Here is a 27,154-nt window from a genome sequence, read left to right on the forward strand (position 1 = left end):
CTATAGAGTGTGACCCAATCCCAGCGTCCTTCTCAGGGCGTCCTTAAACTCCTTGTTTCTTAGGCAATAAATCAATGGGTTTAATATGGGTGTGAGGACAGTGTACACAGCAGAGATGAGCTTATTGGAGCTGCGGGTATCGATGGCCTGTGGCCTCACATATATAAAAATCATGGCCACATAGAAGAAGGTGACCACGGTGAGGTGGGAGGCACAGGTGGAGAAGGCCCTCCACCGTCCTATGGCCGAAGGGATACGCAACACAGCCAGGGTGATGTGTCCATAGGAGAGGATGGTGGCTATGAGAGGGAACACCAGAATGATGAAGGCCAGAATGAAGTCCACCAGCTCTGCAGTAGAGAAGTCGGTGCAGGCCAGTTTGAGGATGGGGGAGATGTCACAGAAGAAGTGGTTCAAGACGTTGGAGCCACAGAAGGTGGCACTGGAGATGAAGTAGACCTTGATCACAGAGACTGTGAAAGCACTTGCAAAAGAGAAGGCCACGAGCTGGACACACAGCCCCGTAGTCATGATGACTTGGTAGCGCAGGGGATGGCAGATGGCCACATAGCGGTCATAGGCCATGGAAGCCAGGAGTACACACTCCGTGCACACCAGGGAGATGAAGAAGTAAAGCTGCGTCATGCAACCAGCAAAAGAGATGCATTTCCTCTGCAGGAGGAAGCCATCCAGCATCTTGGGGATGATGTCTGACACATACCAGATCTCTAGGAAAGACAAGGAGCCCAGGAAGTAGTACATGGGCCTGTGGAGAGAGGTGCTGCTCCAGACAGTGAGGATGATGGTCAGGTTCTCCACCAGCACAAAGAGGTAGGCAAGCAGGAAGAGGAGGAAGAGCAGGTACTGCAACTCAGGGGCTGTGGGGAAGCCCAGCAGGATGAACGTGCTGACCTTGGTGATGTTCTCCCCCCTCATCCTCTGCACCTGCAAAAGATCCACAGGCCAATAGGAAGGGCCAAGTGTGGGATGAGGGGAGAACAGGGAGCAATCAGTAACCTCAGCTAAAAGACAGCAGTCCTGGTTCCTGTAATCCAGCAGGGAAAGGAATTAATTTTCCTGCCAGGTCTTAAACTGGAAAGATCTGTGGACTTCATTTTGGGTGCATTACGAAGAAGGGGCATGGAGTTGAAGTGTCAGGATGTAAAATATCTATATTGTGATAGTGGCCCCAGTCTAGAATGCTATATGTAGAGGGGTCTATGTCTCTTATCATTTTAACAAGTCCATTCCCTCTACCCTGGGTCTAATCCTTGAGTGGTTAAAAGAACATTAGTTCATGTTTCTACCCTGGAAGTGCAAGTGAGTATTGATGAGGCTGTGATCTTCCTCCCAGATGCATGAGTGTAATGACAGGGGCCTTGGGGGATCCTGAGACTGAGTGAGATATTCAAACTTGGCTTGCCTGTGTGATTGCTTTACTAAGGCCACATTAGCCTGAGCGCGCACACACACACACACACACACACACACACACACACACACACACACACACACACGGGACACAGACAGATTTGCTCACACTCCTTGACACACATTCCACCCGTTGTAGACAGCATCACCACCTTCCTTGGCCTCAGATCAAAATGATAACTGGGAAGCCAGCTTCACTTGACCATGCAGAAGATGCGCTCAGAGGAGGCCTAGGGCAATCTCTGAAGACACAGCTGGGAAGGTTTGTCTCACAGCAGATGAATGATCCCCTCCAAGACCACGAGTATAATCCTGGAGGACACAGAATAGGGAGCTGGCGAGGGATATAGAGTGTAGCACCCATTCAGATTCAAGGAGGGAGGTCCCATAGCTGGATGTGTCCAGGAGCATTGAGTGAAGAGAGAACATCTAAGGATGGAGTTGTGGGCACAGTGGAATGGGGTACAACAGAGGACCTATGTGCCAAGTGCTGGTGCCAACTCCAGGTCTTAGCTATTCCTACTGGCAGGTGAGTGGGTGAGAATTAGGGCAACTCACAAGACTTGTCCTTGTTCTTATGGTGGAAACCAGGGAGAATCCAGGTCCATGTGGTGACACATATACCCTGATTTTAAACAGCATTTGAGAGAACAGATAGGCATGTGTGAACTAAAGAAACTAGCAGAGGGAGCATGAAGGAAATTCAGGAAAGAGTGTTGCCATTTGTGAAGTGATTTACTTTGGGGCCTCTAGAGGAGGGCACAAAGGAGCAGGGGATAGACTGGGGGGCATCTAGAAGCACTGCTGAAGGTGGATAGGGGCCTCAGGGTAGACAGAGTTCAGTACCCAAGAGTGGTTGGAGTGGACACATATTCCAGTGGGGCACAGACATGGAGGCGGCTAAATGACAACCCATGGTAAAGTTACTGCAGGTTGAGTAGTGTGTTTCAGCATGAAGTCTAGCCATCCACAAAATAAGCAGACACCAAAGAAGGCTTTGTAGAGGTCGTACAACCTCTCAGAGATCCACCCACTACAGTGGGCAGCTTGGGAAGTGATAGCTCCTCTAAGTATTGACCAGCAGGCAGCTGCCTTCAAGGAATTTTCTAGAAATCAAGTTCTCGGAGACAGGTTTGAATTTAGGAACATTTTTGATGCCATTAAGGCAGTCATCCCTGCTGTAAAATGCTAGCGTGTGTTTCAACATCTCCCAGGACATTACACAAACTCCTTTAAGTTCAGTTCAGTGGTCACTGACCCTGGTAGGTGAACATCTAGTCTTGGACACGGTCCAGGGTGTGTCTGTGCTTCTTCCCAGGTATGTGGTCACAGAGGGCTTTGACGTATACATAAGTACTCAGTGGAGGGATCAACACTCTCCTACAGATGGGGACTGTTTATATTATTTATAGACTGGGGGAGCTGTGTCTCATGTCCCCATCCAGGACTGCACATACCCACAGACTGTGCTCACTGTTAGGGTGTGGCTCCCCATCACTGTGGGTGGGATAACTAAGAATGGGTCCATGGGATGGAGAAGTCCTTGGTCTGCAAACTGAGCCCTTCCAGAGCTGCATCCTCAATTCATCAGAACATTGGTCATGGTTATGTGCACTTGCAAACAAGCTTTCTATTTCAGAATAAGTATAAACTTAGAGAAGTCTGTGGGCCCTTGGTTCATCTTCCTGAAGGCTGATGGCTGTCAGAGTTTGGGGTGGCCCAGGCACCTGTTCACAGCTGTACCCACACTGTGCAGTTTCCACCTCTTGGTTTTCACATCCATTCCTGCCCTAATTTCCACTTAAATTTGAACTTGTTATTTTGAATTGTGAGAGAATATATACCACTTGTGTTAAGACCCAGGCTATGGTCCTTAATGGTCTTGAGGAGAGGAGTTGACCAGGTCACAGACGAGCCCATGTGTGGGATACTCCGAGGATAACTACATTTTTGTGCCACATTTCATGGCTTTTGTGTAGACTAGAGTACCCCATGGGTATTGATGAGGAGTCAGAGGTTCTCTCATCACAAGCCTGGTGTACCAGTTTTCTCAGACCGAATGCCCCTGCATATAGTTCAAACTCATGTCCATGCAAGAAACCAAGAGAGAAATGGAAGAGGGTTCCTGCATTATGTCAGTCTGTAATTGTGAGCTCAGAGGCTATCTTCCTGCCTGATAGAACCTGTGAATAAGGACATAGTCAAGGAGGGGAGCAGATGTACTCTGATGTGCTCAGTGCAGTGAGGATGCTGACTGAGACTGTGTGCTGCTAGATGGGAGGACATAGCACAGCATCCCACACTATACATTCAGCATGGACCTCCAAACATGCACTCAGCACAATTCTCACAAATCCATACTCAACACAACATTGATTGATTCTCAGTCAACCAACATCTATTAATGCTTGCTCAACACAGGACTCATCAACAAACAGCACAGAAATTCTGGACAGGGACACATCAGACTAAGCACACTACTAATCTAGACACACTGGGCACAGTGCTCACAGATGCATACTCACACGGTCTCCATCAATACACACTCCCTGCAGTGTCCAAAGATGACCACTCAGATAGCATTTACAGACACCACACCCTTGATGCAGTACTGTGAGCCTTTGTGCTGGGTGCTGTGACTGAGGAGGGAATCCTGCCCCAGCCTCAGTGTGGACAGGCATGGTGAGGTCTCTGTCTCACCGCACACGTAGATCCTCTATGATGCACATTACACAACACACTCTGAAATCACAGCACGGGGCCATCTGGGCTTGAGAAGCACTCATCCTACCTGGGGCTCTGGAGGTCTCACTTGGACAGACTTTGGGAACACAGAGGAGCCCCTTCCTGGCTGGTGGCTCCCAGGCTGACCACAGTGGCTCGATGAGTTTCAGACAGATTCTTAGAACATGGGCTCCTCAAGTGTAGGAAAAAACAGTTACAGCTTTTTAGCTGGAGCCCAGTGTCTCCTGGGCCCAATTACCCCCTTGCAGCTGATGAAGCTGCCCACACTGGTAATGAGCTGGGTCAGGGCCTCTGGGGCAGGCTGCCCCTGATACCGTCTATGCCTGTCAACCTGTGGACTATCTTGGCTTCACTGGTTACCTACCCACCTGAATGTCTGCCAAGCTGCTATGTTCCACACTGGAGAAGCACTGTATTAAGTGTCCCTGTGCCACCTGTGGTCCTGGGCTCAACAATTATGCAAGTGCTTGTGCTGAGAGTCAGGGTGGAACTCAACTGGAACCCAGGCCTGTGTGAACAAGGTGGACAAAGAAAGGGGATGTGGAAATACAGGGGTGACTCTGTTAGACCCTTGGGAACCATAAAGCATCAGAGGTACTGGATATCACAAGAGATCTCGACTCATGTCACGATCCCTGGGATCTCACATGTATGGAAGGATCTGATGGATTCAACTGGCCTTCTGCTCCCAAGCCTCATTCTTATGCCTCAGTCATCCTGACCACCCTGTTGTTTCCCCCTCTTTTTTTCAGTTCATGTATCTTGATGCCTCTCTGGAGGATTTTTACTATGGAATAATCCAGTACACCTTGAAATGTGTTGCTTTCATTGATGATAAAAAGCTGATTGGCTGGTAGCCAGGAGGAAGTATTGGCAGGACAACCAAACTAATGATGTTGGGATGAAGAGCACAGTGTCAGAGGAATTGCAAGTCAGACACAGAGAGAGCAGCAAATGATTCCTCTACGTGGCAAAGCAGAGATATAAAATATGGGTTAGCATAACTGTAAAAGTTAGCTAGTAATAAGCCTGAGTTATTGGTCTAGCATTTGTAAATAATATAAGCCTCAGTGTATTTATTTGGGAGCTGCTTGGGGAACAGAAACTTCCACCTTCAAATGGTGACCACTGTCTGATGTAGATCCACATAAGAGCCGAGAAGGCTTTAGAACGTTCTAAACACAAAAACTGAATCAAACCTGGCTTCCTAGTCTTGTGTCTCTCTTGCTGGTCACAGGGTTTGATCTCCTGGCAGTTGCCAGTACACCATGAACTAAGACACATGGCGGGTTTCTACAACCTCTTACATGACATCAGTACAGAGAACCTTCTCTTAGCCTCTGTCTGTGGGCTTAAGCTACCAGCACAAGCTCCACCAGCATGCTGCATTGTAAGTTTAGGGTTTTGCCTTATATAGACAGAGAAGGTTACAGATATGTAGTAAAATCAGATTCAGATGGGAAAAAAACTCTAAACAGGTTACAATGTGTTTAAAAATTGCATAGGCCTGGGATAGAAAGGAAAAGAATAAAGAAAGTCCTTAAAAAGGGAATAGAGTAATAAAAAATGTAGCAAGCAATGTAATGATGGAAAATACACAGAGAGTCAAGATCCTGCATTTTATTGTGTTCTCTTTCAATTTTTGCTGCTAAGAAATACTGGATTATAAAAACTGTTATATTCAGCCATCATATATATATTTAAAAATTATCCTGATTTCAAAATTTAAGTCAAAAGATATGATACTTTGTGGGAGAGGTTATGCTTTTATTCCACGAGATATAAGAAGCTATGGATTCATTCCAGGTTAAGGAAAATCAGGTTTTATCAAGGAAGACACCTTTGAAAAATTTGACTACAATCATAAACAAATAAACCCAGAAGAACTATAAGACAGTGATGTATATTTTATCTGCTCAAATATAAAATAGACCATCTTTGACTGATTTATGTACAATGCACAGTCTATACTTGTATTCATACAAAAATTCATGTTACCTTTAAAAGTTTATGTATTTTCAGAGCAAGGGATCAGACACCAATGAAAATAGATGGCCCAGGTGACCCAGCATTTGAAAATGCCTCTGTTACAGTTTTCTCAGAATTCTGCATCCAAAAGAGCTTCAAGGCTGCTGGCTGAGGTGACAGCCTCACAGAACAAGACTTAACAATTATCCTGATTTTCTCAAGGTGTGCCCAAAGATGCCAATGCTCCAGACCATAGGAAGTAGTCTAGAGAACACAATACCACATTCCCAAAATATTGGTTATAGATGTTTGCTATTATTTAAGAGGGGGTGGTTACAAGTTTTTATTGTAAATGGTCAGAGAAAAAAACTGAACAAAGAAAATTAGATTCATGGATCTTGTTTTGAAAAGAAAAGGTTGAATATAGGAATGATAAGGAAAAAGGGTAGATTATTGTATCTATTTTAATCCCCCAAAGCCAATTATTAATCTCAAAATATTTTACATTGATATGGATTTAGGTATATTGATACAAATTTAAAATAGATTTTGTTATACCATATGAATATTTCTATTTTTGTTTGGGATCTTGTGTTTATGTAACTCATTTTAAAATGTACTGTATAATTAAGAAATACATGTTAATAGTTATCTATATTAGTCAAACTTATAGTCATATTACATATGTTTTCAAGATCATACACAGATATATGTAGATATATAAATGGACTTCAAACACTTCAAAGACACAATATGGCATTTAATTTGTTTGATAATCTAAGGTTTTTCCTGACAGTGAGACACGTCTGCTCTTTTCAGCACCAATCTACTTCAGAGAAGATTATGGGCATTTCTTTATGGTGAAAAGTAGCTATTTGGGAAAAAAAAACTGCCCTTGCCTCAATTGCTGACAGTTACTGTCCAAACTGGACCAGCATGACACAAAAAAGGTGACTGCCAAACTTTGCCAAGACAAGGTAGGACAGTCCTTCAAAATTGCTTCTCAAAAATGTCTGTCAGATATTCTAGTCCTATAGGCCAAGGACAGATGCCCCACATTACAGAAGAAACTCGGATGACTGTCTCTCAATTTTTGAAAGTCACTTGCTATGCATTTCCTGTTTATTCAGATAATATTCTATCCTTCCAGGGTCTTTGATGGAGTTGAAGACTAGATAGTTATAATTATAGCTCTTCTTAGTTATGATAAAAAGGTAAATTAGATGTAGAACTTTAGACTCACCAAGAAAAGATAATATTTTCTATAATTTTGCCAAACACAAATGGACTGAATATTGTAACTGTAATTCTTACATTATAACTGCTTTGTTATATATAATTCTACTATGTTTAAGTTAAAACTTCCTTTTTAATTAGACAAAAGAGAAAATACTGTGGAATAATACTGTACAATGTAAAAATATGTTGCTCTTATTGTTAATAAAAAGCTGATTGGCAGAATTCTGCACTAAAACTATCTGGTCCTGGGCTATTTTGGTTGGGAGGCTTTTGATGACAGTTTCTATTTTCTTACAGTTTATAGGTTTATTTAAATTGTTCATCTTGTCTTGATTTAATTTTGGTATATGATTTCTATCCAGAAAATTGTTCATTTCTTTTACATTTTCCAATTTTGTGAAGTACAGGTTTTTGTAGTATGACCTAATGATTCTCTGACTTTCCTCGGTGTTGTTATGTACCCTTTTCATTTTCTGATTTTGTTAATTTGGATGTTCTCTCACTGCCTTTTGATTAGTTTGGATAAGGTTGTCTATCTTGTTGATTTTCTCAAAGAATCAGCTCTTTGTCTCAATGATTCTTTATATTTTTTCTCTTTTTCTATTTTATTAATTTCATCCCTCAATTTCATTATTTCCTGTGATCTACTCCTCCTGTGTGCATCTGATTCTTTTTGTTTTAGAGCTTTCAGGTGTGCTGTTAAGTCACTACTGTGAGCATTCTCTGCTTTCTTTATGTAGGCACTTAGTGCTATGAACTTTCCTCAGCACTGCTTTCATTACATCCCATAGGTTTGGATATGTTGTGCCTTCATTTTCATTGAATTCTAGGAAGTCTTTAAGTTTTTCTTTATTTATTCCTCAACCCAGGGCTGATTCAAGAATTCACTGTTGAATTTTCAAGAGATTTTAGGCTTTCTGCAATTAGTGTTGTTGTTAAACTCTAACTTTAAACCCTGGTGATCCGATAAGATACAGGAGGTTACTCCAATTTTTTTGTATCTGCAGAGGTTTGTTTTATTACTGAATATGTGGTCAATTTTAGAAGAACTCCCAAAAAGAGCTAATACCTATACTCCTCAAAGTTTTCTACATAATAGAAACAGAAGTAATATTTCCAAACACATTTAATGAGGCTACAGTTATCCTGATACTAAAACTATACAAAAACTCAACCAAGAAAGAGAATTATAGACCAGTTTTACTCATAAACATAGGTGCAAAATATTCAATAAAATATTGGCAAACTGAATCCAAGAACACATCAAAAAATTATCCACCATGATCAAGTTGATTCATCCCAGAGATGCAGGGATGGTTCAACTTATGAAAATCTGTCAATGTAATCCATTATATAAATAAACTGAAAGAAATAAACCATATGGTCATCTCATTGGATGCTGAAAAAGCATTCAACAAAATTCAACACCCCTTCATGATAAAGGATTATAGAGATTAGGGTTACAAGAAACATATCCAAACATAATAAGAGCAATATACAGCAAGCTGACATCCAACATCAAATTAGATGGAGTGAAATTCAAAGCAATTCCACTAAAATCAGGAACAATACAAGGCTGTGCACTCTCTCCATATCTATTTAACATAGTTCTTGAAGTTCTGACCAGAGCAATAAGACAACAAAAGGAGATCAAGTGTATTTAAATCGGAAAGGAAGAATTTAAACTTTTGCAACTTTCAGATGATATGATAGTATACATAAGTGACCCCCAAACCTCTACCAGGGAATTCCTACAGCTGATAAATACCTTCAGTGATGCGAAAGGATACAAGATCAGCTAAAAATATCAGTGACCCTCCTATATACAAAAGATAAAGGGGCTTAGAAAGAGAACAGAGAAACATCATCTTTCACAATAGCCACAAAATAACATAAAATATCTTGAGGTAACACTAACCAAAGTGGTGAAAGACCTATTTAACAAGAACTTTAAGTCTTTGAAGAAAGAAACTGAAGAAGATATCAGAAAACGGAAAGATCTCCCACATTCTTGGATAGGTAGAATCAATATTGTAAAATGCCAATCCTACCAAAAGCAATATATAAATTCAATGCAATTCCCATCAAAATCTCAACACAATTCTTCACAGACCTCAAAAGAACAATACTCAACTTCATATGGAAAAACAAAACAAAACAATAAAAACCAAGAATAGCCAAAACAATTCTCTACAATAAAGAAACTTCTGGAAGCATCCAGCTCTATTATAGAGCTATAGTAATTAAAATAGCTTATTATTAGCATAAAAACAGACAGGTTGACCAATGGAATTGAATTGAAGACCTATATATTAATCTGCACACCTTTGAACACCTGATTTTTGACAAAGAAGCTAAAAATATACAATGAAAAAAGAAAGCATCTTCAACAAATGATGCTGGCATAACTGGATATCAACATGTAGAAGAATGAAAATAGATCCATTATCCCCATGCACAAAACTCAAGTCCAAATGGATTAAAGACCTCAATATAAATCCGACTACACTAAACCTGATAGAAGAGAAAGTGGAAAGTAGCCTTCAGAGCATGGGCACAGGAGACCACTTTCTAAATATAGCCTCAGTAGTATAGTCACTGAGAGCAACAATAAATAAATGGGACCTCCTAAAACTGAGAAGCTTCTGTAAAGCAAAGGTCACAGTCAATATGACAAAAAGACAGCCTACTGAATGGGAAAAAATCTTCACTAACCCCACATCATACAGAGGTCTGATCTCAAAAATATATAAAGAACTCAAGAAATTAGACATCAGCAATCCAAGTAACCCAATTAAAAAATGGGGTACAGAACTAAACATAATTCTCAACAGAGGAATCCCAAATGGTCAAAAGACACTTAAGGAACTGCTCAACATCCTTAACCATCAGGGAAATGCAAATCAAATGACTCTGAGATACCATCTTACACTAGTCAGAATGGCTAAGATCAAAAACACCAGTGATAGCTTATGCTGGAGAGTATGTGGAGTAAGGGGAACACTCATCCATTGCTGGTTGTGATGCAAACTTTTACAACCACTGGAAACCAGCATGGTGGTTTCTCAGAAAACTGGGAATCAACTACCTCACAATCCAGCAATACCACTCTTGGACATATACCCAAAAGATGCTTAATCATACTACAAAGACATATGTTCAACTATGTTATAGCAACATTGTTTGTAATAGCCAGAACATGGAAACAATCTAAATGCCCCTCAACTGAAGAATGGATAAAGAAAATCTGGCATATTTACACATTAGAGTACAACTCAGCAGTAAAAAACAATGACATCTTGAATTTTGCATGCAAATGAATACAACTAGAAAAACCCTCTTGAGTGAGGTAACAGAGACCCAAAAAGATGAATATGGTAAGTACCCACTCATAAGTGGATATATAGTAGCTATAAACAAAGGATATTGGGCCTATAATTCATGATTCTAGAGAAGCTAAGTAACAAGATGAACCCTAAGAAAAACATATATAGATCCACCTGGAAAGTCAAATTAGACAAGATCACCTGACAAAATTGGGAACATAGGGGTGGGGGAGAATGGAGAAGAGAAGAGTAAGAGGAGGGGAGAAGGGGAGAGGTGAAAAGATCTTGAGGGAATGGGATAGTCGAGATGGAGTAAGGACAGAGAGGAGAGCAAGGAATGTGAGATCTTAATTGAGGAAGCCATTATGGGGTTATCAAAAAATTCGGCTCTAGAGAAATTCCCAGGAATCCACAAAGATGATCCCAGCTAAGACCCTAAGTAATAGAGGAGAGGGTGCCCAAACTGGCCGTGCAATGTAGTCAGAATGATTAATATCTTAAATATCACCATAGAAACTTCATCCAGCAACTGATGGAAACAGAAGCAGAGACTCACATTGGAGCACTGGACTGAGCTCCCAAAGTCCAACTGAAGAGTTGGAGGAATGAGAATATGAGCAAAGTGGTCAAGACCATGATCGGTACACCCACTGAAACACTTTATCTGAGCTGATGGGTGCTCTCCAACACCAGCCAGACTGTGAAGGAACAAGTATAGGACCAAATTAGTTCCTCTGAATGTAGTTGACAGTTTCATGGCTGGGGAAGACTTGAGGGGATGTTGTACGGAGGATGGGCCCCTTGTTCTGTCCTGCCCGGCTAGCTTACACCCAAGATAACCACATGGAAATTGTATTCATTGAAATACTGCCTGACCCATTAGTTCTGGCCTCTTATTGGCTAACTCTCACATCTTGATTAACCCATTTCTATGTCTGCCACACTTCCCTTCTTCCCAGTCTTCTGTTCTGCCTACTCCACCCACCTAAGGGCTGCCTTATCAAAAGGCCAAGGCAGCTTCTTTATTTGACCAATAAAAGTAACACATAGAAAGAAGATCCTCCTACACCAAGGGGACACTGGCAGTGGCACCAAGATTTATCTCTACTGCTTGTACTGGTTTCTTGTGAACCTATTCTCTTTGGATGGATACCTTGCTTAGCCTAGATATAGTGGAGAGAACCTTAGAACTTCTCCAAAGCAATGTGCCTTACCCTCTCTGTGAAGTGGATGGGGATTGGGGTGTGGGGGTATGTGAAGGGAATGAGAAGAGGGGAGGGAGTTGGAACTCAGATTGGTTATATAGTAAATAAATTTTTAAAAAAACAATAAAAAGACTGATCATCCATTAGCCAGGCAGGAAGTATAAGCAAGACAACCAATCTAAGGATGCTGGGATGAAGAAGGTCAGAGTCAGAGGAGTTGGCAGCCAGACACAGAGAGAGCAGGAGATGATTATGCCACATTGAAAGAAGGTACCACCATGTGGCAAAGCATAGATAAGAGATATTGGTTAACATAAATATAAAAGTTAGTTAGTAAAGAGCCTGAGCTATTGGGCAAGCATTAGTAATTAATATAAGCCTCTATTTATTTGGGAGCTGCTGGGGGGACAGAAACCTAGCCTACAGGTTTTGACAGAGTTCTTCCCTGTGAATTGTTTTCCCCACAGTGTTATGTAATCTTTCCCCAACTTCCTTTACTCTCCACAATCTTCTGGGTCTCTTTCTTCCTCTCCCAGCTCTGGTGACATTTGGTAGCCTCATTCTACTTTATGTTCATCTATTTACCTTTGTGTGTCAAGTCTGCTGGTTTCTCTCTTGTAAAGACACTTGTTGTTGTCTGAAGACAAACAAGATAATCTACAATGAATTTGCAGTATGAGTTCTTTAACTAATTACGTATGAAACAGCCATTGTCAAATGAGGTCCCATTCACAGATTTCAGAGATATGATAAACACGTGCCTTGCTTGACTTCCAGCCAGTTATCAGGACTGTGCACTGTTTATGCTGTACACGCCACAAACCCCATTCTTACAGTTAACCATAATTGTCAACCTGTGGAACCTGTATTTAACCAAGAAACACATCTCTGGGCTGCTTTCTGAAGGCATATGGAGATCAGATTGCCTAAGCAGGGAGCCTTCTTCAGAGCTTGGGACCACTTCCAAAGAGATGCTCAGAGATAAAGAAGAAGGAGAAAAAGCATTGCCAGGCTCACTCTGCATTTCTCTGATAGTTGGTGACATTGAACACTTTTTCATATGTTTATAGCCATGAGCAATATTTTCAGAACTGTCTATGTATCATTTATCAATTGGGTTGATTTCATTTTTAGTTTTTTGAGTTCTTTGTAGACTTAGATATCAATTCTCTGTCATATATGTAGCTTGCAGATTTCCTTGTATTCTCCAGGCTCTCAATTATTTCGGTTGCTGTATAGAAAATTTCTTAATGACCCATTGGTCGACTGTCTTTATTTTCTGATGGGAGTCCTGTTGAGATCCTGTCCTAGATCTATCTAGCTTCAGGTGTTATCTCAGCCTTACCTTTTAACAATTTCAGAGTTTTTTTTCTTATATTAAGGTCTTTGACCCATTTAAACTTAGTTTTTGTGTAGGGTGAGTTATAAACATCTAACCTCATTCTTCTACAGGTAAATATCCAGTTTCCCCAGCACCATTTGTTGAAGATGTATTTCTTCAATGTATATTTTTGGCACCTTTGTCAAAAAAGTGACTAAGGCTATACATGGCAATGTCTGGGTCCTCTATTATGCTCCATGTGTTTGCATGTTCATTTTTGTGTCAGTATTATGCTGCCTCAGCTCTGTTGTATAGCTTGAAGCTGATGGTGGCAACCATCCAACGTTATTCTTTTTGCTAAGGATTGCTTTGCCCATCCAAAGCCTTTTGTTTTCCTCTTTGAATTTTAAGATTATTTTCTATCACTGTGAACAGTGGTGCCGGAATTTTTATTGGGATTGTATTAAATCTGTACAATGATTTTTGATAGTGTGATATTAAGAATCAATCATCAAGGACCTGGACTGTCTGGGGACAGGCCTCCAGGCACACCTGTCCAGAAATATTTAACTTCTGTACATGCATGGGAGAGGAACTAATGTTGATTAGTTCATCACAGTGAGCCACAAGCAAAGTGGGCAGCGCCATTCTCTAGGCTTGGGACCTGGACCATATGAAGAGGAGAAAGCTAGCTGAGCACAGTGTTTGCTTTTTCTATCTTCAGTGCTCGTGCAATGTGACCAGCTGCCTCAAGTTCCTGCCATTGGGACTCCTCTGCCGAACTGGACTATAACCTATGACTGGGAGTCAAATAAACCTTCCTTGATAAGTTGCTGTGTTTGAATATCTTATCAAAGATTAGAAAAAGCAACTAGAAGAAGCTGAAGGAATATTTTCATTCCATGTACACTACGAAAAGTTCATAGGAGGCACAAACCTTGATTTCCCTAAAATGGGTGTGAGCACAGTGTACACAGCAAGGATGAGCTCGCTAGCATGACTTTTGTTACCATAGTAACAACAAAAGGATAAATGTTTTATGAAGAGCTGTTTACAGAGATGTAGCCCATTCTGTACTCTCTCTACTATAACCCCAATGCTCCTGTAAACCATGCCCATCCAATCCCACCAATTTGTACACTGCTCAGTCCCAGAGCTGCTAATCACCCCTGAAAAGGCCTAGAGTTCCTGCACAGTCTCTCCACTATTTGCTAAACAGCTGCGAGGAGGGCAATGTAGAAAAGTTCATACTTTAGTGGTCAGGCTTGTGTATGCAGGGAATATGGACCCACCTTCTCCCTCAGTAGCAAACACCAAACCCTAAGCCCATCAGCATCTCTGTACTCTGCACCCTCTAGCTGCTTCCTGCCTCTGAGTTTTGCTGCTGCTGGGCTTATCTGGACTTCCTTTCCTCTTCTCCATCATTCAACACAAACCACACTGACTCGTGCTTTAAAATGTGGGAGCCCCACCACCCAGGCTCTTGTCAACCGGCTCCTGTGGGTGTTCTATCTTCTTGTCCCAGGAACCTCCACAGGCTTTGCTTCCCATGCCACAGCCATCACACCCAGCCTGTCTCCTGATTGGTTCAGAGACAGCAGGCACTGTGGTGGGCTTTAAGGAACCCATAACAACAGGAAGGCATAGTCCTCATAGTCCTCATAGACTAGGATCAAATCAAGCAGTAGAAAGAGTTTATACTTTTTCAGCAGCAGAAGGGCTGTAAGGAGAGCTGTCTGAAGGGAAAAGGCTAAAGCCCATTTCCCCAAACTGTCACAGAGCATACCCTGCGAGTTAAAATAAGTCTGGGGGACTTTCACAGTTCCCATATACACTGTGCTTTGGGGACTCTTGAGGCTCATTTTACAACTTTCAGTATTTATATACTTCCACATACTGAAACCTACTGAGATTGCAGACCTCATTTTCCTGGACCTGAAGGGCTTTACAGTCTTCTAGAATTGTGGATGATAATTTAAAAGGGAGGGAAAATGTATTGGATTTTTATCAAGTCCTGATCTCCTCACATGTAAAAGGTGATAGCAAGGCATCACCACCCAAACAGTGCCTATTGTGTCTAATCCACAAAGGATGAAAATGGTGCTCTAAGTATCTTCAGCACTAGCAATGCCTAGTGTTCCCACATTCTCATCACCAAGGATGCATGATCATGAGATGCTCTGGCAACAGAAGGTCCCCTCCTTCCTATGATGGTGCTTGACTCAAGCCCAAGGCCTTTCTTAGGGCCTCTTTAAACTCTTTGTTCCTCAGACAATAGATCAAGGGGTTCAAAATGGGTGTGATGACTGTATATAGAACAGAGATGAGCTTGTTCGTGCTCCGGGAATCGATGGCCTGGGGTCGAACATACATAAAAAACAAGGCTGTATAGAAGATGGTGACCACTGTGAGGTGGGAGGCACAGGTGGAGAAGGCCCTCCACCGTCCTGTGGCCGAAGGGATACGCAACACAGCCAGGGTGATGTGTCCATAGGAGAGGATGGTGGCTATGAGAGGGAACACCAGAATGATGAAGGCCAGAATGAAGTCCACCAGCTCTGCAGTAGAGAAGTCCATGCAGGCCAGCTTGAGGACAGGGGAGATGTCACAGAAGAAGTGGTTCAAGACATTGGAGCCACAGAAGGTGGCACTGGAGATGAAGTAGATCTTGATCATCGAGATGGTGAAGCCACTAGCAAAAGAGAAGGCCACGAGCTGGACACACAGCCCCGTGGTCATGATGACTTGGTAGCGCAGGGGATGGCAGATGGCCACATAGCGGTCATAGGCCATGGAAGCCAGGAGTACACACTCTGTGCACACCAGGGAGCTGAAGAAGTAGAGCTGAGTCATGCATCCAATGAAAGAGATGCGTTTCCTCTGCAGGAGGAAGCCGTCTAGCATCTTAGGGATGATGTCACAAACATACCAGATCTCCAAGGTGGACATGATGCCCAGGAAGTAGTACATGGGTCTGTGGAGAGAGGCGCTGCTCCAGACAGTGAAGATGATGGCCAGGTTCTCCACCAGCACGAAGAGGTAGATGAGCAGGAAGAGAAGAAAGAGCAGGTACTGCAGCCTGGGGGCTGTGGGGAAGCCCAGCAGGATGAACGTGCTGACCTTGGTGATGTTCTCCCCCCTCATCCTTCTGCACCTGCAAAAGCTCCACAGGCCAATAGCAAGGGCCAAGCATCAGTCGATGGGAGAACAGGGAGCAGCCAGTAACCTCTGGTGGAAGTCAGATAGCGGTCCTGGTTCCTGTGAGTAGCAGGGAAAGAAATTAATTTTCCTGCCAGGTCTTAAACTAGGAAGACCTGTGCACTTGTGTTTGGGTGCAGTAATAAAGAAGGCACATAGAGAGGATATACTTAGTATAGGTAATCAGGATTTTAGATGTCTATATTGTACAACGTCCCAGTCTGGAGTGGCATATTTAGACAGGTCCATGACTCTTACCCTATTAATGTGTCCATACCCTCTACCCTGAGGGGTTAAAAAATATTAATCAATGTTCCAATACAACAAAAAGTTAGAGTGTGTGTAGATGAGGCCATGGTCTACCTCTGTTTGGTGGTATGTATATTGTGGATCATACCCCACCTCCTATAATGCATTGCTGGAGTGGCTTAGGAGTTCTGGGATAGAATGAGGTCTCCAAAGTTGGCTTGTTAGTGAAATTAATTGCTTCCTCACTGCACACCCACATTAGCAAGAAGACATGCACGCACTAGTAGAAAATCATAATATTTTTTCACAGTCCTTGACACACATTCCACATGTTGTCGACAGCATCTCTGCCTACCTTGACTCTGTCTAAAGAGGATGGGAAACCAGCTTAATGTGAACATTTACAAACTGAGGCCAGAGGAGGTCTAGGGAGACTCCTGAAATCACAGCAGGCTCGGTTGGTCTCAAAATCGATAAACAATCCCCTCCAGAACTTGGACTGTTACCCTGGAGGACACAGAACAGAGGGAGTCCTCCATTCAGACTCAGGGAAAGAGGTCCCACAGATGGATGTGTCCAGGGCACTGGGAGAAATGAGTACATCTAAGGATGGAGTTGTGGGGACTATGAGTTGGGGTAACCCAAGGACCTTTGCTGTAAGTGTTGGTGCCATATCCTGATCTTGGCTCTTCCTATTAGCAGGTGGATGGGTGAGAATCATGGTAACCCACAGTCCCTTCCTGGTCCTGATGATAGGAAGTGTATTCAATACTGTATGGTGACCCTTGTGGTCTGACTTTAACAGCATCTATGAGAATGTGAGGGCAGCTGTAGATTAATAAAACTAGCAACAAGAGCATGAAGAAACCTCCAGGATGAGTGTTGTCATTTGTGGAGTGATTCTCTTCAGGGGCCTCAGAAGAGGACACAGGGAGCAGGGGATGGGCTGGGGCATCTAGAAGAACTAAGGGGGTTTGTGAGGGGTCCCAGGGTAGACAGAGCTCAGTGCTCTGAGACTGGGGGAATAACACAGTCCAAGAGTGGCTGGAATGAACATACATTCCAGTGGGGCACAGACATGGAGGTGGCCAAATGCACACCTATGGCAAAGGCTTGCATGTTTCCTGCAGGCTGGGTAGGGAGTTTCAGGACAAGGTCTGGCTGTCTCCAAACTATATAGACATCAAAAAAAGGCTCTATAGAGGTTGCCCAGTTTCTCAGAGACCCACCCACTAAAGTGGGCAGCTTGGGAAGCAATAGCCCCACCATCTAGGGATCAGCTAGCAGCTGCCTGCAAGGAAACTTCTAGAAACCAGTTTCCCAGAGACAGGTTTGAATTTAGGGAAGTATTGATGCCATTGAGGTAGTCGTCTCTGCTGTAAAATGCTAGCGTGTGTTTCAACAGCTTCCAGAACATCATGCAGCCTCCTTTAACTCAGTTCAGTAATAGTCCTGCCATTGGGATCTGAATATCTGCCCTTGGACACAGTCCAGGGTGTGTCTGTGTTTCTTCCCAGCTAAGTGGTCACAGAGGGCTTTGATGTAGACATAAGGTAACTCAGTGGAGGCATCAACACTCTCCTACAGACGGGGACTGTTTATACAGTTTATAGACTGGGGGAGTTGTGTTTCATGTCCCCATCCACAACTGCACATACCCACAGACTGTGCTCACTGTTAGGGTGTGGCTCCCCATCACTGTGGGTGGGATAACTAAGAATGGGTTCATGGGATGGAGAAGACCTTGGTCTGCAAACTGAGCCCCTTTAGAGCTGCATCCTCAATTCACCAGAACGTTATGGTTGTGTGCATTTGCAAACAAACTTTGTATTTCAGAATAAGTACAGACTTAGAGAAGTCTGTGGACCCTTGGTTCATCTTTCTGAAGGCTGATGGCTGTCAGAGTTTGGGGGGGGGGCAGGCACCTGTTCACAGCTGTATCCACATTGTGTAGTTCACATTTCTTGATTTCCATGTCCTTTCCTGCCCCAGATCCCTATTAATTTTGAACTTCTGGTTTCATTAATAATGAGGGAATAGAAGCCTGTTGTGTTAAGACCCAGGCTATGGTCCTCACTGATCTTGAAGAGAAGTAGACCAGGACACAGGTTATCCCATGTGTGGGATACTTCGAGAATGATTGCATTTTTATGCTGGATTGCATGGCTCTTGAAGTGATTAGAGGGCCATACAGGTTTTGATAAGGAGCCAGAGGGTCTCTTATCACAAATTAGGTATGCCAGTTCACTCAGACTGAATGCCCTCACAGATAGAGATCAAACTCGGATCCATGCAAGAAACCAAAAGAGGACAGGAAGATTTCTGCAGACTGGAGGTGCCATGGGAGTGTGTGAGACAGTCCTACCCCATGTCATCCTGTTGTTGTGAGCTCAGAGGCTGCCCTCCTACCTGATAGAACCAGTGCACAGGACCTAGTCATGGTGGGGATCAGATATTCTCTGATGTGCTCAGTGCAGTGAGGATGCTGACTAAGACTGTGTGCTGCTAGATGGGAGAACAGAGCACAGTACCCCACACTATGCATTCAGCATGGACCTCCAAATATGCACTCAGCACAATTCTCACAGATCCATACTCAACACAGTACTCATCAATTTTTAGCCAATCAACATCTACCAGTGCTTACTCAACTCTGGAATCATCAACATACACTTAGCATAGAAGTCCTGAACATGGACACATCAGACTAAGTACACTACTAATCTATACACACTGGGCACAGTACTCACAGATGCATACTCACACAGTGTCCATCAATACACACTCATTGTAGTATCCAACTACCTGGGGCTCTGAAAGCTTCCCTTGGAAGACAGACTTTGGGAACACGGAGGAGCCCCTTCCTGGCTGGTGACTCCCAGGCTGGCCACAGTGACTAGATGAGCTTCAGATGGATTCTTAGGACATGGGCTCCTTAATTGAGGAAAATAAGAGTTATGGCTTTTTAGCTGGAGCCCAGTGTCTCTAGAGCCCAATTACCTCCCATAGATGATGAAGATGCCCACACTGATAATGAGCTGGATCAGGGCCTCTGGGACAGGCTGCCCCTGATATTGCCTATGTCTGTCAACCTTTGGAGTGTCTCTTAGCTTCATTAGTCACCTCCCCACCTGTCTGGCTGCCTGGCTGCTATAGTCCCCACTGGAGGAGCACTGTATAGAGGGTTCCTGTGTCACCTGTGGCCCTGGGCTCAACAATTAAGCAAGGGCTTGTGTTGAGAGTCAGACTGGTCCTCAGTAGGAACCTAGGCCTGTGTAACCAAGGTGGTCAAAGAGGGGGGATGAGGAAACACAGAGGTGGCTCTATTGAGCCTTTGGGAACCATAAATCATCAGAGGTACTAGATATCACAGGAGATCTCAACTCACGTCAAGAGCCCTAGCAGAGAAGGATCTGATGGATTCTATCAGGGTAGTGCCCTCAGGGTTCATATTCCCAGATCTCAGTTCTACTGACCCCTCTGTTGTTTTCCTTCTTTCTCTTAGCTCATGTATCTTGAAGTCTCCCTGGAGGGTTTTTGCTATAAAATAATCCTGTACACCTTGAGAATGTTGATCTCCTTGTTAATAAAAAGCTGATTGGCTGGTAGTCAGGAAGAAGCATTGGCAGGACAAGAGTTGAAAGCCAGACACAGAGAGAGCAGCAAATGATTCCTCCATGTGGCAAAGCATAGATAAAAATATGGGTTAGCATAACTGTAAAAGTTAGCTAGTAATAAGCCTGAGCTATTGGCCTAGTATTTGTAATTAATATAAGCCTCAGTGTATTTATTTGGGAGCTGCTGGGGGGACAGAAACTCCCACCTTCAGATGGTGACCACTGTCTGATGTAGATCCACCTAAGACCTGAGAAGGCTTTAGAAGGTTTTAAACACAAAAACTGAATCAAACTTGGCTTCCTAGTCTCATGTCTCTCTTTCTGGCCACAGTACAGGGTTTTATCTCTTCAACTGTTAGTACACCATGAACTAAGACACCTGGCTGGTTCCCACAGCCTCTTATATGACATCAGTACAGAGAACCTTCTCTTATCTTCTGCCTGTGGGCTTAAGCTACCAGCACCCACTCCACCAGCATGCTGCATTACAGGTTTAGGGTTTTGGCTCATGTAGACAGAAAATGTTACAGAAATGCAGTAAAATCAGATTCAGATGGGAAAAAACTCTAAACGGGTTAATGTGTTTAAAAATATGCATAGACCTGGGATAGAAAAGGAAAAGAGTAAAGAAAGTCCTTAAAAAGGGAAAAGAGTAACAAAAATGTGCAAGCAATATAATGATGGAAAATACATGGAGAGTCAGGATCATATATGCTATTGTATTGTCTTTATATTTTTGGTAAGAAACACTGGATTATAAAATCTATTAGATTCAGCTAACATAAATATTTAAATTATCTTTGGTGTGGGAGAATTGTCTGTATTCTGTCAATCATGTTTTAAATAAACGCTGATTGGCCAGGTGGGAAGTATAGGTGGGAAAACCAGACAGGAAGCAGAAATGATGCAATTGAGAAAAGGAGAATTCTGGGAAGGAGGAAGTTGATTCCTCCCAGTCCAGCCCAGATCACCGAGGAAGCAGGATGTGATCTGCCCCACTGGGAAAGGTACCGAGCCACATGGCTAAAATAGATCAGAATAATGGGTTAATATAAGCTAAAAGAATTAATAAGTAGCCTGACCTAATGGGCCAGTCAGCTTTATAACTTATAGAGATCTTGTGTGATTTTATTTGGGGTTTGTGGGCTGTGGGGGTACCAGGAGGGACAGAAACCCCAATAAAAAAGCAGGTTCCCCATGTTACAAATGGCCCCGCTTAAATTTAAGTCAATAGATATGCTACTTTTGGGGGAGAGGTTATGCTTTTTTCCCATGGGATATGAGAAGCTATGGATTCATTCCAGGTGAAGGAAAACCAGGTTTGATCAAGGAAGAACCCCTGAAAAATCTGACTACAATCATAAACAAATAAAACCAGAAGAAGTGTAAGACATGCAATGAATATTTTACCTGCTCAAACATAAAGTAAATAATTTTGATTGATTTATGTATAATACACAGTCTATACTTGTATTAATACAAATACCCATGCTACCTTTAAAAGTTTATGTATTTTCAGAGCAAGGGACCAAACACCAGTGAAAATTGATGGCCCAGGTGATCCAGCATTTGAAAATGCCTCTGTTACAGTTTTCTCAGAATTCTGCATCAAGAACAACCTCAAGACTGCTGGCTGAGATAAGACAACCTCACAGAACACTCCAGCAAGACTTAACAAGTATCCTGATTTTCTGAAGATGTGCCCAAAGATGCCAGTGCCCCTGACAATAGGAAATAGTCTAGAGAAAAACAATGTCACAGCCCCAAAATATTAGTTATGTATGTTTACTATCATTTAAGAGGTGTTGGTTACAGTTGTTTTTGGCAATGATCAGAGAAAAAGCTGAACAAAGAAAATTAGATTTAGGGATCTTGTTCTGAAAAGAAAAGATGGAATATAGGGTTGATAGGAAAAAAGGGCAGATTATTATATCTACTTTAATCCCCCAAAACCAACAATTAATCTCAAAATATTTTACATTGTTATGGATTTTTGTATATTGATATAAATTTGAAATTGATTTGGTTATACTGTATGTATAATTCTACTCTTGTTTGGTATATTGTGTTTAAGCAACTCATTTAAAATGCATGTATATGTAAGAAATACTAATCAATGGTCATCTATAATACTCAAACTTATAGTCATATTGTGTATGTTTTCAAGGTCATACACAGATATATGTAGATATATAGATGGACTCCAAACAGTTCAAAGACCTACAGAATATGACATTTAATTTGTTTGACAACCTAAAACTTTTCATGACAGTGAGATACATCTGCCTTTGGCAGTACCAATCTACTTCAGAGAAGATGATGGGCATTGAAGAAACTATGTATGGAGTTTATTTTCCTTATGGCAAAAAGTAGCCATTTGGGCAAAGAATTTGCCCTTGCCTCAATTGCTGATAGTTACTGTCCAAACTGGACCAGCAGGATACAAAAAAAGTTGACTGCCAAACTTTGCCAATACTAGATAGGACAGTGCTTTAAAACTCACTGCTTCTCAAAAAGTCTGTCAGATATTCTAGGGACAGATGCCCCAATGTTACAGAGGAAACTTGGGTGACTGTCTAGAAAGTCAGCTGTTTCTGTCATTTTTCTCAATTTTTGGAAGTTGCTTACTAAGCACTTCCTGTTAATTCAGATAATATATCCTTCTGGTATCTTTGATGGAATTGAAGACTAGATAGTTATAATTTTCCTTAGTTATGATGAAAAGGTAAAATATGTGTAAAACTTTATATTCACCAATTAAGATAGACAATGTCTTCTCTAATTTTGCCAAATAAAAATGTACTGAATATTGTAAATGTAATTTTTGCTTGGTAACTGTTTTTGTTATATGGACTTTTACTATGTTAAGGTTAAAAACTTCCTTAGACAAAAAGGGGAAAAGCTGTGAAATAATATTGTACACTGTGAAAATGTGTTGCCTCTTATTGTTAATAAAAATCTGATTGGCTAGTAGCCAGGCTGGAAGTATATGTGGGACAACCAATCTAAGGATGCTGGGATGAAGAAGGTCAGAGTCAGAGGATTTGCCTGTCAGACACAGAGGGAGCAGGAGATGATCATGCTTTGGTAAAAGCATGTGACAAAAGTATAGCTAAGAGATATTGGTTAACATAATGTTAAAGTTAGCTAGTAACAAGCCTGAGCTATTGGTCAAACATTAGTAATTAATATAAGCCTCTATTTATTTGGAAGCTGCTGGGGGGCAGAAACCTAGCCTATAGCCTATAGGTTTTGGCAGATTTTTTTCCATGTGGATTGTTTTTAATCACAGTTTTCTGTCATCTTTCCCCAACTTCCTTTAGTCTCCACAGTCTTCTGGATTAGGAGTCTCTTTCTTCCTCTCCCAGTTCTGGTGGCTTCTGGACCCTGGGCTTTGGTAGCCTCATTCTACTTTATGTTCATTTATTCATCTTTGTGTGTCAAGACTGCTTGTATCTCTCTTATAAAACCCCTTGTCATTGTCTGAAGACAGCTAGATAGTCTACAATGAACTTGCAGTAGGCGCTAATTACGTATGAAACAGCCATTCTCAAATGAGGTCCCATTCACAGATTTCAGAGATATGACAAGCATGTGTCTTGCTTGATTTCTGGCTGATTATCAGGACTATGCACTGTTTATGTTGTACATGCCCCAAATCTCATTCTTCCAATTAACCATGATTGTCAACCTGTGGAACCAGTATTTAACCAAGAGACACATCTCTGGGCTGCTTTCTGAAGGCATATGGAGATAGAATTTCCTAAGCAAGGAATCTTCCTCAGAGCTGGGGACAACTTCTAAAGAGATGCCCAGATATAAAGAAGTCTTAGGAAAAAGCATTGTCAGACCCACTCTGCATTTTTCTGATAGTTGATGACATTAAACACATTTTTATGTTTACAGCCAAGAGTAATATTTTAGGAACTATCTGTTCATTTCACTAGCCCATTCACTGATTGGATTGTTTGATTACCTTTTTAGGTTTTTGTGTTCTTTGTATAACTAGTTATCAATTCTCTGTCAGATATGCAGCTTGCAAATTTCCTTGTATCCTGCAGGCTGTCAGTTATCTCCGTTACTGTATAGAAAATTTCATGATGACCCATTGGCCAACTGTCTTTTGTTTCTTGAGTAACTGGAGCCCTGTTGAGAAATCCTGGCATAGACCTATATCTTCAGGTGTTTCCCCAAATTTTTCTCTAATAGTTTCAGAGTTTTTCATCTTAGATTAAGATCTTTGATCCATTTGTAGTTAATTTTTGTGTAGGGTGAGACATAGAGAACTAACCTCATTCTTCTACATGTATATATCCAGTCTCCCCAGAACCATTTGTTTAAGATGTCTTTTCTCCAATGGGTCCTCTGTTCTGCTTCATGAATTTTCATGTCCATTTTCGTGCCAGTGTCATGCTGATTTTGTTGCCATGGCTCTAATATATAACATGACTCTGATGGTGGTAACCATCTAGCAATATTCTTTTATCTCAGGATTGCTTTGGCCATCCAAAGTCTTTTGTTTTTCCACATGAATTTTAAGGTTTCTTTCTACCTCTGTAAAGAATGTTATTGAAATTTTGATTGGGATTGTATTAAATCTGTACAATGATTTTTGATAGTGTGATGTTTAGTGTCAATCATCAAGGATCTGGACTGTCTGGGGACAGGCCTCCAGGCACACCTGTCAGGAAATATTTAACCTCTGTACATGCGTGGGAGGGGAACTAATGTTGATTAGTTCGTCGCAGTGAGCCACAAGCAAAGTGGGCAGCGCCATTCTCTAGGCTTGGGACCTGGACCATATGAAGAGAAGAAAGCTAGCTGAACACAGTGTTTGTTTTTTCTATCTTCAGTGCTCGTGCAATGTGACCAGCTGCCTCAAGTTCCTGCCATTGGGACTCCTCTGCCGGACTGGATTATAACTGCAACTGGGTGGGGGGGGTCACATAAACCTTCCCTGATAAGGTACTTTTGTCTGGATATTTTATCAAAGAAATAGAAAAAGCAACTAGAAGCAGAAGGGATATTTTCATTCCATATATACTATGAAAAGTTTATAGGATGGGCAAACCTTGATTTACCTAAGATGATTGTGAGGACAGTGTATAGAGCAGAGATGAGTTTCTTAGCATGACTTTTGTTATCATAGTAACAACAAAATGGGTAAATACTTAACAGGCATCCTTTTATAGGAAACATAACCTGTGCTTACAGCACCATAATCCCAATGCTCCCTTGAACATTGGCCATGCCATGTTGTAGAATATTATTTTAAGGTGTGTTACATTTGTTTACACTCTGGACCATTTGTTTAACAATGTAAAGATGTGTTGCTTTTGTTTAACTTTATGAAGCTGTGATTCTTTGCTTGTTTAAAACACTGGATGGTCTAATGAAGAGCTGAATGGCCAATAGCGAGGCAGGAGAAAGGACAGATGCGGCTGGCAGGCAGAGAGTATAAATATAAGGAGAAATCTGGGAATAAGAGGGAGGCACAAGAAGAGGACAATGAGAGGAGGATATTTGGGGCTAGCCACCTAGCCACACATCCTGCCATGGAGTAAGAGTGAAAGTAAGATACACAGAAATAAGGAAAGGAGAAAGTCCAGAGACAAAAGGTACTCAGATTAATTTAAGCTTAGAAAAGCTGGCATGAAACAAGCCAAGCTAAGGCCAGGCATTCATAACCAAGAATAAGCCTCCAAGTGATTTATTTGGGATCTGGGTAGCAGGCCCCTCAAAAGAGCCAACAAGAGTAAAGAGTATAAAATAATGAACAACAATCCCTTCCCATCAATGTGTTCACTGCTCAGTCTCAGGACTGTTCATCACTTCTACAAAAGGCCAACATGTCATGCACAGTCTCTCCAGCATTGGGAGGGTTCCCTTTTGTCTATTACACGGCTGCAAGTAGGCCTAGGTAGGAATTTGTACATGCTGGGAACTCTGCCCTCACCATCTCCCTCACATTAGCAAACACTGAACTCTAAACCCATCAGCATCTCTGTGCTCTGCACCCTCTAGCTGCTTCCTGCCTCTGAGCTTTGCTGCCACTGGACTAATCTGGACTTCCTTTCCTCTTCTCCATCTTTCAACACAAACCACACCGACTCGTGCTTTAAAATGTGGGAGCCCCACCATCTAGGCTCTCTTCAACTGGCTCCTGTGGGTGTTCTATCTTCTTGTCCCAGGAACCTCCACAGGCTTTGCTTCCCATGCCACAAGCCATCCAATCCAGCCTGTTTCCTGATTGGTTCAGAGACAACAGGCACTGTGGTGGGCTTTAAGGAACCCATAACAACAGGAAGGCACAATCCTCATTTGACTGGGATCAAATCAAGTGGTAGAAAGACTTTATACTTTTTCAGCAGCAGATAAGCTGTAAGGAGAGCTGTCTGAAGGGAAAAGACTAAAGCTCGTTCCCCAGAGCTGTCACAGAGTGTGTCCTGTGAGTTACAATAAGTCTGGGGGACTTTCACAGTTTGCAGACCCACTGGCTTTGGGGACTCTTGGGGCTCATTTTGCCATGTTTCAGTATTTTTACACTTCTATCTACTGAGGCTGCAGACTTCACCTTCTTGGCCCAGAAGGGTTTACAGTCTTTGGAAATGTGGATGATAATTTTAAGGTAATTTGAAAAATGCATACAATTTACCAAGTCCTGATCTCCTCACATGTAAAAGGCGATAGAACGGCATCACTACCCAAACAGTGCCCGTTATGTCTAAATGCGAAGGAAAAAGTGATTCTCCAAATACCTTCAGCAGTACACCAATGCCAAGTGTTCCCACATCATCATCATCTAGGATACATGATCATGAGATTCTCTGGATCCAGAAGGTGCCCTCCCTCCTA

At 42.1% G+C, this 27,154-nt stretch overlaps 2 protein-coding genes across 2 annotated transcripts; both read right to left on the reverse strand.

Moving 5' to 3' along the window:
- On the reverse strand, nt 1–936 carry LOC148123292 (olfactory receptor 6B2-like). The gene has a single exon (XM_087904620.1). The coding sequence runs from the start codon at nt 934–936 to the stop codon at nt 1–3; it is 936 nt and encodes a 311-aa protein (XP_087760746.1).
- Nucleotides 937–15,440: 14,504 nt separating this feature from the next.
- On the reverse strand, nt 15,441–16,379 carry LOC125405311 (olfactory receptor 6B2). Its single transcript, XM_085682107.2, has one exon. It carries the CDS (start codon nt 16,377–16,379, stop codon nt 15,441–15,443), a length of 939 nt encoding a protein of 312 aa, XP_085538233.2.
- Nucleotides 16,380–27,154: the final 10,775 nt, after the last annotated feature.

This window comes from Myodes glareolus, chromosome 1 (genome assembly GCF_982192425.1).
Source record: "Myodes glareolus chromosome 1, mMyoGla1.1, whole genome shotgun sequence".
Classification (NCBI taxonomy): domain Eukaryota; kingdom Metazoa; phylum Chordata; class Mammalia; order Rodentia; family Cricetidae; genus Myodes; species Myodes glareolus.